This window comes from Lethenteron reissneri, chromosome 41, assembly GCF_015708825.2.
Source record: "Lethenteron reissneri isolate LAM-NWPU_2019-01 chromosome 41, ASM1570882v1, whole genome shotgun sequence".
NCBI classification, from domain to species: Eukaryota; Metazoa; Chordata; class Hyperoartia; order Petromyzontiformes; family Petromyzontidae; genus Lethenteron; species Lethenteron reissneri.
The window spans coordinates 1,796,183-1,811,901 of NC_083819.1; the positions used below are offsets into that span (position 1 = coordinate 1,796,183).

The 15,719-nt window shown below is 45.4% G+C and overlaps 1 protein-coding gene across 1 annotated transcript; it reads right to left on the reverse strand.

The window, feature by feature from the left end:
* Positions 1–2,651: 2,651 nt before the first annotated feature.
* LOC133352567 (aarF domain-containing protein kinase 1-like) lies at positions 2,652–15,349 on the reverse strand. The gene is given in 10 exon segments (XM_061568296.1): positions 2,652–3,942; positions 4,560–4,753; positions 5,152–5,349; positions 8,736–9,002; positions 10,513–10,671; positions 11,684–11,842; positions 13,331–13,534; positions 14,710–14,793; positions 15,226–15,297; positions 15,299–15,349. Coding segments are annotated over 10 exon segments (1,569 nt in total). The 3' UTR covers positions 2,652–3,761.
* Positions 15,350–15,719: the final 370 nt, after the last annotated feature.

A 15,719-nucleotide genomic window follows, 5' to 3' on the forward strand; every position in this document is an offset into this window, starting at 1 on the left:
TATAGGTAGGTAAAAAAAAATGTTTGTTCACAAATCTGTGGGGTCACTCCAATTACATTTACATATTGCGTGTGAATGCAATGTAATTCCATAATCAAATTATTTCTCTATAGAAGGTAGGGCTTTAAATATACATGTCCTATCTAATGCTCTGACTGGAGCCTTCACTTAGCAACAGTGAGACGTATGCTGGCATGGTATTTTGCATATGACCGCCAAAATTATGCAAGGTACCTATCAGCATATTGGGTCGAGATGATCAATCTTCCAAAGACTCATCCACACTGCTATGAAGAAGTTACTGCAAAAGGAAACTGGACAGTACAGCGTAAGGATGCTAACAGGTTCTCATCCATAGCTTGTGACCAAGCAATAGAACAAACCTGCAACCGTGATTCAAAGACCAAAGGCGGCATAACTGGGATAACATTGAACAGAGGTGCCGTCCAGCGATGGATACTGTCTCATCCTGAACGTTCTGCAATCACAAGGCAGTGTGAAATGATGGCTGGAATGCAACATGAAGAGAGGGGTCATAAAGAGTTGGATGCAACAAGAATTGCAAAAGACAACGCTGCTGTTATATCTTTGGTTTCAGCGGTTGAGTCTATGATCAATCCCTTGCTGCCTCGTGAAGATCTTGTATGTATTAGCTCTGGTGTTGTTGCTACAAAGACTGTCAGAGATGACATACAAAGTGCTTGTGATAAAGGTGAAACAGCTCTGAAAATTTTCATCCAAGATCGAGTCCAGTCATCAAAAACAGACTTCTTCTCTCCAATAAAGTCATTGAAGCTCACTGCGTTTGGGGATCAAATGAAGAAACCATCCAAGACAAAAGATGGAAATCAAGTCATTCTAAAAAATGACAGGAGACTCTTTGCACGACTGTTAGTGATAAGTCAATCCCTGTCTGTAAACTTGAAAGAGATTCTGACATATTCACTTGGCAATCTCATCCCCGCTAGCAAGCACTGATGGTTCATTAGCCAAAACAAATAAGGCTGCTTTTCTAGCTTGTTTAGAATCAAAGAACAAGGACTGTCATGTGAACAAGACTGTTGGTGATAATGGTGCCATACTGATAGATGGCATGGCATTGATCAGGAGTCTCAAGAATATACCAGACACATTCGGTGAGCTTGCTGATGATCTTCTTCAACTTATGATTAAGATGGGTAGAAAGTTGTCCAAGGGTCGATTTTGTCATTGATCGCTACCCGGCAGTGAGCATCAAAAATGCTGAACGATCAAGACGTGCTGTTGCTGGACAACAATTACTGCAAATATACAGCATCAAGCAGAAGACTCCAAGTCAGTCGACCAAGTTTCTAGCCAGTGGTGAAAATAAAAAAGCCTTGACAGACTTTTTCTTTGAGACATGGAGAACTGTGCCTTTACAAGCAGCTGGAAAAGACATAGCTATCTTTGTGGCACACAGAAATGTATGTTATCAACTCACTCTTAAAGATGGCATTATGTCTGTCAAAGAGGTAGAATCTTTGACTTGTGACCATGAAGAAGCGGACACGAGGCTCCTACTTCATGCAAAACATGCCTGGAGTGAACTTTATAATAAGATAATCATCCAGAGTCCTGACACTGATGTTGCTATCATTTCACTTTCAATAATGGCTAAGCTTCCCTCAGCAAAGATGTACTTTCTGACAGGAACAAAAGACAGGCAAAGAATGTTAGATCTCCAGGCTATTGGTTCTGCTTTGGGTCCTCCACTAACAGAGGCACTGATAGGACTACACACATTCACTGGCTGTGACTCAACTAGTTCCTTTTATGGGAAAGGAAAAGAGAAACCACTAAATATAGTGTCTGGAAATGCAGAGTACATCCGTGCATTTGTTGCTCTTGGGAGGCAATTTGAAATGGACAGCACCACATTTGTGACCATAGAACGTTTTGTGTGTGAGCTGTATGGAGAAAAGGTAGCAGATGTTAATTTGGCCAGATACAATAGGTTCTGTGTCCAGGCCTCTTCCGAACAGGCATTACCTCCAACAAAAGATGCACTTACAGAGCACTTCAAGCGTGCTAACTACCTAGCTGCAATCCACAGGAGAGCATTGGATCCTTTTATAAATGCTCCCAGTCCAGACGGCTTTGGATGTATTGTCAAGGATGGTGATCTCATCATATCATGGATGACTAAAGATCCAGCTTCTCAACAGATTTTGGGGTCACTCCACTGTGGGTGTAAGACTGTAAGTCTCGTACTTGTACAGGTGGAAGGTGCTCATGCCACAAGGCTGGCCTGGCCTGCACTGACCTATGTAAATGTGTTCATTGTGACAATGTGAGATTAACTGAGGATATTGTTTCATGTGAATCTGATAGTGAGGACAGTGATCTTGATATTTAGTGATGTGTATATGATAATAAAATTAATATAGGACATATATATTTAATATAAATCAATCAAAATTCAATCTTGTTTACAATAATCATTGCTGTGAATATGTACATGTAGTGCAGTTGCTGCTCATGTATGCGAATTGACAATTCACCATTAAATGTGTTATTTTGAAAAGTGCCTTTTTATACATTATATTTTGGCTTAATTCTATTTGTTATTCAGATTTTACCTCAAATATTACCTTACAATTGGAACAACATAATGAGAAGTAATCGGGATGTTAATGCTACAGCAGAAGTTTTATTGATAATCTTATCATGTTTACTGTGCATAGATAGCAACTTCAGGTATATCACACATTTCAAACTGGTTAATTTTGTATTTCAAGTGGTAATTCTGCATTTTTGGGTTTATATGATAAACAGGTTTAAAAGTGCAAAATTCCCTATGGTTTCCCTTTTTTCAAAATGGGCACCTTTAGCATCATTTTTCTCAAAAACTGCAAGGTTGTGTGCGGAGAACTTTTTCCTAAGGAATCTCTATATATTTCTGATGTTAAATATTAAAAAAGTAGGTAGTGCCCCACTTGGTGGAACGAAACCCTATTTCTAGGCCTCTTTTAGGCTACCGACAGCGGCCTAAAGACTCTGTATCAGCTATTGGGGGGATATTGGCCTTCGTGAAAAGCACTCGCACTGGCCGAGTTCAATTCCTGGCCATGGACAACACCGTTAGTAATCTGTACTTTAACCTGGTTTGGACCTCCGCTAGGCCATAAACTAAAATGTAGTATGTTGTGGTCAAAATCAATACTGGCATGAAAAGGTATGCAATCCTCATTAAGAGCACCAGCCCTAATAGCTGATTATACAAAATAAATAAAACCAAGCATATGCATGGATTCTGTACCACTTTCAAACATGCGATCGTCTTTAAAAAGTACATTTGTGATTTTACGTTGCAAGCCGCACAACAAGCCGCACATCACGTGACGTCGCGAGATGACGTCAATAATTACATAATCTGGACGGGAGGTGTCACACGCAACATCACAATCTTATCCAGCAAAGCCAATACTTCTAGCGCTGGTTTTTGTCACCATATGTTTGGCAAATCTTTGATACATGTGCCGGATTTTCTCTGGCACAACAAAGCTTTATCATAAATGTTTATTTTGGATCATCTATAAGAGTTATTGTGCCCCCCCCCCCCGCGTCCCCCCCCCCCCCGTTAGAGACCGACAGACGCACGGATACAACTATAACGCATTAATGCCTGAAACCTTAGCTCGAAAGTGTCAATAAAAGGGGCATTCTCTTTGTATATTTTCTTTGCGCCAGCTTGTACGGGTACGTGTCCACACGAGTGTCTATGTGCGTGCGAATGCCGGTCAGGCTGCGACGGGCACGGACGTTGATGCGTGCGAGAGTGCGGTGCAGATCCAGCGGGCAGCGGCCGACGACTGCAGCCACAGGAGAAGCTCGTAGATGCGGAGGTGGCAGAGCGTGAGCGACGCGCCCAGCCGGACTCTCGCCCGGCCGACCCACGAAGCTTCGTGCTCCACTTCCCACCTGGCGATCGTCCGCGCAGAGCATTCGCCCACCCATTAACAACATTTACTTTGTACGATTAGAAATAGATTTTTTGGTTAGGTAACGAATTTAACTGGACAAATCTTCGTCATGAAAGTCTCCACCACCTGATAAAGCATCTTCAGGTGACAGCATCTTCAGGGTGATTTACTGGAAGTCAAAGTGACTTCCTGGGTTCTGACATGAAGGTGGCTGATGCAGTTTCAAGCGAAATGTCACATCTGATGGATACATTTTGGTTGCAAGAATTGTTCTTCAACTGGTGAGCTGAAACAATAATTAATTTGCCCTTTAAATGCCGATACACGTGAAAATGCTGTGACAAAATTTGGTCAGATCATTGTGGCCTTCACAAAAATCAATTATGAATCATGGACCACATTGGCTGCGAAAACTCACGTGCATTTTTCTCTCTGCGACATTCAAAACAGTTGTTAATTTGTTACGAAGTGAAAAGCGGTTATCACAGATCAATTCCCACAATGCTGCAGCCGCCTGCCCACGTTTCAACCGTGCCTCACAAAACGTAGCCACTTTCCGTTCTCTGTCCACTACTGGATTTAAGGTCTTCGCCAAAAACCAGCTGACCGGCGCACCTGCACAGGGCTCGCACGCAGCAGCGCGACATGGTGATGAAGGAGCTGGCGTCGGCGCGCGTTCGCAGCACCGTCTCGATGCCGCGCAGCAGGTCGTTCGTCTTGAGCAGCAGCAGCATCTCGCGCGGCACGCGGTTCAGCAGATCGCTGATTTGGGGCAGGTACTGGGCTGCACTGCCCCGCACCTCACTCTCCTGCGTCACGCAGCAGTAGTAGCAGTAGCAGCAGCAGTAGCAGCAGCAGCAGCAGCAGCGAAAACAATAAACAAAACACCACCCGTCTTTAGCCTGTGCAGGATTGAGGGATGGGTGGATGGGTGTTGTTGTTCGCAAGCACCTATTTACCCCATTCCGGTACATCTTCAACCTTGCACTGTACGTGTACGTCATCAGCTAATAACTTTATCGATGTCTTCAGGTCCGAAACCACTGTTGACCTTCCAAAAAAGTGGTAGTGTGTTATTTTATCAACTGAACAAGGAGGAGAGTTGACCCTTTGCCAGAATTTGAACTGATAACCACCTCGGTTGCCGATGATAATGACGATAATAACGGTGAGAACGACAACAGGCGGCTTGCAAACACATTTCTACCTCTTTGCTCGTGATGGGCGCCCGGTCGATGCCTTGCTGCACCACGTCCCAGGAGCGCGCCGTGAGCACGCACGCAAACAGCCCGTACAGCTCGCCGGCCCCCAAGCTCCTCGCGTGCTTCTCCACAGCGGCCACATCCGCCCGGAGCAACGCCTGCCACAGGCGGCAGTAGTCCACCCGGAAGCCGTCGGACAGCGTCTGCAGCACCGGCGACACGGCCAAGCGGAGGAAAATTGTTGCGGCGAGCTGTGCAGCTTTTGCGGTTCGGGCTCGGTAACCTCCCCGGTGAATATTGTACAAGACGTATTAACCAAAAGGTACACGCCGTCCGCTTCACAGTGGATGTTAAATATTTCCATGAGGTCATGAGAAAAAGAGGAGGCCATGTCTGCTGGCGTCATGGTCCATGTTCGATAAATTACTCGCAAATTAACTGAGAGAAGCCACATAGCGACGTCACCCCTCCCCGTACTGGAAAAGTAATGCCCATATATAAGCGGATACGGCGTCCATCTTGTGCCGCACAGGGACAGCTTTCAATGGGGGTCCCTCCTTGGCTCGTGCCACAGGGCACCTCGGGATTTGCACTGGATTGGGAGATGCGGTGTCAATACTAAGTGGTGATGATGATGATGATGATTTTCAGGGGTAGCTAGGGGTACAAACGCAGAGGGTCAGCCTAAGCACAATACAGTGATGCAGGTTTTAGATGTACAGTTGATCATCGATTTTCCGACGCGCGATTATCCGGCTTCTAAAATCCGGCGGTCCCGGGTCGATCCCCCGAAACGGGTAAACCCGCTCCAAGGCTGTGCAAGTCTGGCGATCAGCACCATGTGCGTGAAAAAAAAGGGTAGCTATGCTTGATTTCAGTGTCCAATATTATTTACAGTACAATATACACGACATACAACTTAATGAAAATACTGCACGTATGTATATTTTTCGTGACTAATAACTACATTTATAAAACAGCAAATGTAGAGTGCGATCCGGTGAAAAAAGTATGTAACTCGGCGTTCGCCAGAGCACCGGTCTAAAGGCTGCATCAGTCCGGCGATTGTCAAACGCATGTCATTGTAACAAGCGCGTAGTAGTGCTACGTACATAACCCCATGCAGAGTGTTCGAGATTGGAGTGGTAAGTACGGTACAATAAATACGGTAACTTTTTACAGTAGGATATTTATTTTTTGTCTATTTGTATGTTTATTTATGCCAATTTCACATCGTAAACATATTTAAAACACAATAAAACCATATACACAACACCTAAAAATATAACGTTATAAAATAATTTGCATTTTTTAAATTCTGACAACACCTTCCTCCGCGAAGCCGCCGGACAATCGATGCTCAACTGTTTCTCATGAGTATGATTTAATACAGCAAGTCAGGACTAGTGACTTGGTATGGAGAATTGCAGCTCTTTGTCAATTAACTGTTGTACGGGAGCCTCCCAGCACTCTGTGGGGTATTGGGGTTATCTCTCTGCGACTCCCCAGTGTGGATTAGTCAGCATAGAAGAAAAAATAATCCAATAAAACTTTATCACAATTCCTGCAAACAATTCAATACAAAGTGCTATGCAGGACTATATGAAGGGACTGACGCAATGTAAACAATAAGAATGATACATAACAAAAATTACATGCATTATAATGAACTAAAAGTAGAATAAAATGCATAATAAAGCCATAATAACCAGTGGCTTTTCCTGCACTGCCATCTGCTGTCTATGCTAGGAAAAACAAGGTTTGCTGCGTGTCGAGCAATCAATTTAGAGCAAGAATTTGTGCAGTGTGCACTTTGTTTTACACATCTACCCATAGGCTTGCTGCACTGGCACACGACTGTATAATGACCTGTCTGGACATAGACTAAGGCTTTTTTTGTATCAGGGTCTCATGTTCATCAGAGGCATGTGACAACCTAAGTAATAAAATCCCGACAAACAGCACCAGTTAATCCTGGTATCAATACAGTAGTGGCTGGGTAAACCCACGCCTACTCTGGTGGCATTTCGGTGTCAATCCAGGATTAAGTAATCCATTTACACCATTCGATCCCACACACACATTCTCTGCCATCGGTTCCCCTCCCGCTGGTAGAATCCTCCAATAGGTTTACAGGCTCCCCATTGTCAGCTTTCCTTCCCATCGCCAACACAACGAACTCACTGATATTATTCAAGACTCCCGCCCCACTTTCTGTCGACTCGATCCCTTTCCTTCGAGACTCCTCCGAGAAAAACTTCCTGCCACTCATCCACTTCGTTCTCAAGCCTTTTTAACCAGTCTCTCAACACGGGCATCATTCCGAACAGTTTCACAACATCGGCTCTCACACCCTTTCCAAAAAACCTTGGCTTAGATCCGGGTGATCTCTCCAACCTTCGCCCCATCTCCAGCCTCTCATTTCTTTCGAAAGTCCTTGAACGTGCTGTAGCACACCGCATAACCGCTCATATGACATACAATGACTTGGACTATTTTCAATCAGGCTTCCGAGCGGGCTACAGCACGGAGACAGCATTGGTTCGGGTACTGAATGACTTCCTTCAGTTGGCCGACATGGGACACACTGGTGCACTAGTCCTTCTCGATCTTAGTGCTGCAATGAAATTTAGGGTCCAATTTAAGGTGTTGCTGCTAACAGACAAGGCCTTAAACGGCCTTGCCCCATTTTACATTCAATGGCCGATTCACTTGCACCTACTGTCACGATCTCTCCTATCCACAAATGTACATCTGCTTCATGTGCCGAGAACTAGACTCTGCCCCTGGGGTGGACCAACCTCTGAATGTGCTGCGCCAAGACTATGGAAGGCCCTGCCACCTGTGGTCAGACAGGCGAGGTCACTCACTTGCTTATGTCTTCTCTAAAGACCCACTTGTTTCGCCTGGCCTACACTTCCCCTCAATGATCAGTGGACTCTGGACTTTGCACTATTTATATTTCCTAACTTCGTGCATGGCGCACTGAGATCCTTGCATGAACTGCGCCTAAACATGTATATTATTATTTTCATTTAGGCAATGTGTTCAAATATAAACTTTATCCCATTCTGAGTTTGGCTCGCATATGAACGAGCTGATAAGCTCTAAGTGGACAAAAATCATCAAGCGTGATGAAGAACACGGCTACTACCCGCCAAAGATCTAAGCGTGACTAACTGTGATGATACAAAATTTAAGGATCTGAATAAACCTAAATTAATCAATGTTATTTACCAGGTAAAGCCCACTGAGCTATTAGGTCTTTTTCAAAGCAACCTGGCCACACAGGATAACTCATTGAAGAGGCTCATCAATTTGCAATTTATAGCAGCAGCCAAATAATCTAAACGCATGTTTCCGAATGTGCAGGGCAAACCCCGGCGGGAACTGAGAACAATCCACGTGATTATGGAGAAAGAGAACAAGCAAACTCCAAATAAAAATATACAGGTATCATCAGGGTCGAGATGGAACCCACAATCTCCTGATTGTTTGACCGAATATTGGAGAAGGGGTGGGGGGGGGGAGTTGAATTGCATACCAATGAGATCAACATTTCTTTATGACCACTTTGGTCAACGCGTACCTGGTAGATGCCATGATCCAGCAGGATGACCTCCGTGTGACCAGACGCGGGGTCCCTGTGCACCAGGACGTTCCCGGGGTGCGGGTCGCAGTGCACGAACCCCTCCACGAAGATCATTTCGCTGTACATGCGGCCCAGGTACCGCGACACCTGATTCACATCTATTCCATGCTTCTCCATGTACACGCGGTCGTTGATCTGCCCCCCTTCCACGAACTCCATCATGAGCACGCGATCCGTCGACAGCTCCCAGAAGATGCGAGGCACCTTCACGGTAACATCGTCAAAATTTACATTACCACCATCATCAATAATCATTGCCATCAATTCGAAGGCACTCATCCTGAATGTATGTTTAACTTCTTTGGCACCGCACATAGCAAACCGTGCTAATCGGAAGTGTGGAAGGACAACAAACTAAACACAAAAACCAGTTCTAAAGAAAAGAATGAGCCGAGTCTCATCTGATCTTCCTTTGGGTAAATCACTCTGAATGTGCACGAGCTCGTCAGATCTCAGAAGCTAAGCAGGGTTGAGTCTAGTTAATACATGAATGGAAGACACCTTGGGGATACAGTAGCAGGTGTCATAGGCTGTAAGGTGGCCAAGATAAGGTGATACATAAATGGATTGTATACCATCTGTGTGAAGCGATGAGCTTCAGCCCCTTATATGCATAGGTTTTATTGGGGTACTCCAGTTTCCTCCACTGAATAATGGTATTTGCCTTGAGACTGAGCCAGGCTTTCCTGGATAGACAGATGGAATTACGGGTTTTATATTATTGTGCACAGCTTGAGAAGATCTTTTCAATACTGAGACCAATGTAATATAAAAGTATGAGAAATAAATTAGTTTTATGACTTTTACAGACTTACGTTTGTTCAGTCTGGCAAGAGTGATAATTAATACCTGCATGTTTTTTATCGTAATAATAATCTTAATCCAGCCGACGACATCCTGTGAAATTTTAGTCATGTCTTTGTGGAGAGAATATAGTAATTACCTTAGTCTATGCAAATAAAGCAGTCCAATGTTTAATCCAGTTCTAAGTTATAAAATGATGGCGTTGAGGTGGCTTGCAATTTGTATCCCCTCCCCTCTCCATTCCCCCCTAATATTATCAGGTCTTCCAATGAGTAAGCTCGCCAATTACCACTGTTAGGCTTCCTCAATGCACTGGAGTCTCGAATTACTTTACTGAATCATCGTGGTCTGCGTCTTCACTCATACTCGTGAATATTGACTTGTCACCGTTAGTCATGCTTTGACCTTAGGTGGGTAGTCACGGTCACCATCATGCCTGATGATTTGCGTACACAATCATAGTCAATGTAGGTTCAAATAAGAAAAAATGTTGTCACGAAGTACATCTATAATATTGACAGTGCCTGGCATACAGGGTAGAAATTCGTTTTGGAAAACACTTAAATGTATGATAGGTTTTTTGTGGATATTCAGATCATTTACATGTATTCATTACAAATCTATTCGTGCGAACATTAGTGATGTCACCTGATACCACGTGACATCACTTTAGGCGGTAAAAGCACCGAAGTGATATCACTGAAAATTACATAAACTTCCTGATACGGCATGTTTTCAGGTGCAATCTGAAACAAAACAAAAATCTTTTCAAAAATGTATCTCGGCCCAATGAAAGGATCAATCGAATTTTTGCCAGTTAATATCAAAACAGTGAACACATTCCAAAGCCACAGTGAACACATTGCGAGGCCGCGGTGATTTCCCAGAGGGTGTGCGCTGAGTGCTGTGCCTTCAGGAAGTGGAACTTGTGCAGCATGGAGGCAGCGCGCTCAGCGTTGCGGCCTTCATTCATGAAGTCCAGCTCGATGGGGAGGTTCTTCCGAGCCTCTTCCACCAGCCACAGGAAGCGGAAGTCTGGGAAGAGCCAGGCGACTCCACGCACGAGCACCTGAACGAGCAAAGCATAAATAAATAAACAATCAGTGTTTTCGATTTAAAGCTTTCGTGACTGCAGGGATTCATCTTCTTGGTTCTTTCGGTAAAGTCACGTAGAAGGGAAATAATAAAATAATTAAAATAAAACATAATAAAATAATTCTCACGACGTTTCGGCCACAACGCAAGCAGCCGTCCTCAGGTGAAGAACAGGTCTGTCCTCTGTTCTTCACCTGAGGACGGCTGCTTGTGTTGTGGCCGAAACGTCGTGAGAATTATTTTATTATGTTTTAATTTTATTATTTATTATTTCCCTTCTACGTGACTTTACTGAAAGAACCAATAAGATGAATCAGTGTTTTGTAATACTGCTTGTGCATCTGTTTTATAACATTACATTCTCGATGTAAGTAATGTTACCTCTCTTATTTTGTTCATGGTTAATTCCATTTTTGTTAACGCCTGGTAAAGGTTTTATCGTTTGACAGTTTCTTATGAGTGTTATGTTGTTTGCTGTTATGTGGTTATGTTTATAAGATCGTTCTGTAAAATGTTACGATGTACTGTCTGATGTTAATAGGATCCGCTTCAGAACTAAGACGTGACTCTCAGCCTTATCTACTAGAACTCAACAACACATAAATTCAAATAACACCTCCCCAATTTCTCATTTTAAATACCAAGTGGTGTATAATTTAGCATTTTACACAAAAGAATTATGGACTGCATTGGCAGAGGTGCACAAGCAAATGCAATACATTGGCTGACGTGTGGGGCCAATGGTGAAGCAGTCCCACTGCGCTTTACAGACAGAAAGCGATGACGTTCATCCGGCCTCAACATCATCATCATCTGCCGTGTGATGATTGACAGAGGGGAAAAGAGAAAGAGGGAGCGAGAGAGGGCAAAGCTAGAGTTCGCCCACAGCCACATGGCTTGTTGAGGAGTACGACCGCCCCCGCGTGACCGAGTTTGTGACGGCGAGGCGGGGTCCGGGGCTTGTGGTGCGGGCGGGGGGTCCGTACCTCCATGACGTCGAGGTCGCGGGTCGCCTGACTCCGCACCTTGCGGTGCTGCACCTTGACGGCCACCGTGCGGCCGTCGTGAAGCGTGGCGCGGTGCACCTGGGCCAGAGACGCCGTCCCCAGCGGCCGCGGATCAAAACTCTGGAACAGCTCACCCACCTGCATTGTCATCACATCGTCAAATATAGTGTTAAATTAAACATGTCAATGACCACGACCGAATCGCCTGATCCTGGCAGATCTCATGAGCTAAGCACGGTTAAGCCTGCCTACTGTTCGGATGGGCGATCAATAAGCTTGCATGAACAGGTTGACTGCGTGGCTGTGCTACGTAATGGCCAGTAGAGAGCAGTGCAGCAAAATTAATTGTTGGACCGTAAGTCTGCTCCTGTGTCGATGCCCTCTGGCTTAACCAATCCGGTCAAATAACCCCCATGACCCGCACGACGTGATGAGGCCTTCATCCAACCATGTGTAGTGACTAACTCAGAGACAGTAAGACTTGGAGGCACTTCTTTTATTTACAGAGCACCATCGGGATAATACACACCCTACGTGGATATACACTATTACTGTTGCTAGCCCATACACAACACTAACCGTCTAACACTGACGGCGCTGAACGGAGACAGCCAACAACTATCTAAGCAGTGCAATATCGAGTGAGGATGGCAGTGACGATGGCGACGAGATGGTAATGACGATGGCGATGAGATGGTAACGACGATCTTGAGCAGCACGACGGGATCCCACTTCCAGCAACAACCCCGAGGTCCTCCACAGGGGCACCTCTTGTACTGCCAGCGTGGCCTCGCTCCGCCCCTGGCCACGCCCCCTTTCTGGAACCTACCGGCGGGTTCTCGGTGTGCCCCTTCTGTGACCTTTCCCCTAGATTTCCCTCTGGTGTATCACGTGGCCTGCTGACGCCAGGACAGCCGTACACCGCAGATCCCCTATTTCGCCAGCAGCCAGCGCTATGCCACTACACATGGATTGACCAAGGGACTGCACATTCAATAAGTCAGCAATCAGTGTCTCTATGCGTAATGGATCACTTCACATTCTTAAGCTGTGTGGATTATGAGTATGAGATCAGTTGCACTGTAAGTGGTTAAAAGTGTTTCCATTGATTTTAAGCCCGGTTAAAGTTTGTTTAACCAGTTGGGAACTCAACAGACTAGGAAAGTCAAATGTGCAAGTAACCTATGGCATTAGTCTGCCAGTAGGGTGGATATGATTGCTATGTACAATCCTAGTTTAGCAATTTGCAGGTAATGTAATTTTTTTTATCATGATGCTGGCACACAATGACCTATTCATTTTGAATTATATTGGTGGATGTTTAATGTACACTGTGAAGCACACGGCGTATCGTATATATTTTAGTTAATACACCCACATAAATAACTAGGGTGGCCCGCCGGATTCGAACTGCAAACACGAGCAACAAGCTTTTGAACGTGCTACCGTTGGACCATGTCACCACCGCCAATGTGGAATTTCCACCGCTGTAAACAAGAGATGAGCACTGCTGTAATGGTCAATTTGAGCAGAAAATCACTTTGATGGGCACGGTTGGCTATGTCTGCACACACACAAACTTGAAATGGTGATTCCCAGACAGCGAAAGACACGGCCGCGACGCACCTCTTTCCCCAGCTCTTCGCGGACGACTCTGTGCACGTCCTCGATGGGGCTGGTGGGCGCACTGCTGTGCAGCACCCGCAGCGTGCGCGTGTACTCCTCGGGCAGCAGGTAGTCCAGTGCGCCCAGGTGCTGCCCGGCCTTGATGAACGTGCCTCGATTCGCGCAGCACAGCTCCAGCAGCCGCTCGGCCGAGCGCAAGTGAACCTCGAACACGAACGATGCATTTGTCTGGTCAATACGTCCGTTTGCACTCACAGTTGCATCAAGCGTCATCGTCATCGGTAGCCATGCTCAAGTCGCTGCTGGATGAGAGCCTCTGCTAGACGGCGCCACCTCTCACGGTTCTACGATGCAACATTCACTTAACAGCTAAACGCACGCCGATCTTGTCGCTCCATATTCAAAAGGGATGTTCGCTTGGGGACGTTCTTTGGCTGCCATTCTGTCATTAGTTTCACCCACCGGCCGTCATCCGTTCTAATATCGTGTCCTGGCAAGCCCACTTATCTTAAAAATGTAAACAATACGTGAATTACAATTATAATATTTACAACGTGAATTATATGTTCTCTAATCCATGTGTTTGTCATTGTCTCCCAATGGAATTACAAGCATAGTGCTCTTCATACTTTTCAGCTGGTGTTAAATCAGTTTTGTTAACGACCATGTTTCTGCACTATACGTGATAGGAGGCAGCCCGGTAGGTGGCCAAATAATGACTTGCTGAGTGCCAGGACACCCATGCATGGGACAACTGGAAGTAAGTGGACGAGCCTTGAAGAACTGGTAAAAGACAGACGGCAATAATGAAGTGTGACAGATGGAATGAAAACAAAAACCATCGATGGCAAAATTGGACCTCTCCAGAGCCCAGCTCAGGAGTGAACTCCCTCCAGCAGGTGCCTTCGGATCAAAACGTCGTTTTGGTGTTTCATTTCCTGACAACGGGTTGCTTTCAAATTTGCCAAAAAACTTAAAAGTTTGTAACAATTCATATTTGATCAAAAAACAACATGAAGTGAGCTTGAGCATGACACGTCACTAGAAGGGACGATAGACCCATGGACAAAACCGATGACGGAATGGCAACCGAGGGAGGGTAACAAGCCAAAGGGAACAACCACCACAGACGTGGAGCAAAAAGATGAGTTTGTACGCAGGAACGAGATGGATTGTGGCGTTGCAGAACAGTTAGGGGTAGGGACGTAAGGAGGCCTTCATCCAGCAGTGGATAGACTACGGTTAATCATGACTTGGCAGACTGTGTTTCTGATTTGATAAGCAGTAAGACATCTTAATGTGGATGCGTGCCACCAATCAGTTCACATTGAAGGGACCAACATTTCTGCATGCACCCCTTTATGAGTCTTCTTACGAACCTGTGACTTGGCTGCACAGTACTCATCTGTTCCGTACTCCATACGTTTTAACGTCCTCATGTAGTCTGCACTGATCAGCGCGGTCTGTGTGTACAGGCACAAGTAATATTTCAAGATGATGTTTGGGAACACATCTTTAAAATAACATGATACATGATATTCATATTCTTGGTTCTTTCAGTAAAGTCACGTAGAAGGGAAATAATAAAATAATAAAAACATAAAACAATAAAAAAATATAAAGTTTACATGAGTATGTGTGTAAATTAATGCTTCTGTGTAAAAGTGTTTGTCTATGTGTATCTGTATATGTCTATGTGGGTCTATGATTTTCTATGTAAGTCAGTGTTGGCTCGGCAGGGACCATCAACTCACTGCACTTGAGAAGCCAGATTATTGGATCTGACCCCAGCATCTCAGCAGTGTCAGATCAGCACCCTGACCTCCGAGCCACCAGGCCACCCCAGACATTGTCTAGCACGCGTTTCCCCACGACGTCGCCACTGGTGCCCTGACCGTCCACACGGCGCGGCCGATCCTGACGGCGCTGATGTCCGCCGGGTCCAATCCGCTGCTAGCGTAGACGCCGAATCCCCGAGACGGCCGCCACTGACAAGGTGAGGGCGAGGCGACGTGCCATGCTGGCACTGAAGGCACCTCCTGCATTCAAAGGTAGACCAAGGCAGTCAGGCAGGCAGGCAAGCATTACTTCGGTTGACTTGAGTATTCAAACAACCGACAGTTGCATGGGGGGAGGGCTTAATCCAGCAGTCGCTTGACAAAGACATCATGCTACTATTAAAAGTAATATATTCCTCGAGTTTCCTGGCTGGCTGCTGGCTGAGCTTCTCTCTGTCCCAAAAATGCAGGCTTCCCTCGCTTTACACGGTAGTAGTAGATACTTTCCAAAAAAAGGGCGCGCAAAGCGAAACTGCATGAGACAGCTGCCTACCGAGGAGCACACACACAGTACAAGGTACACACACAGTACACACAGTACACACACAGTA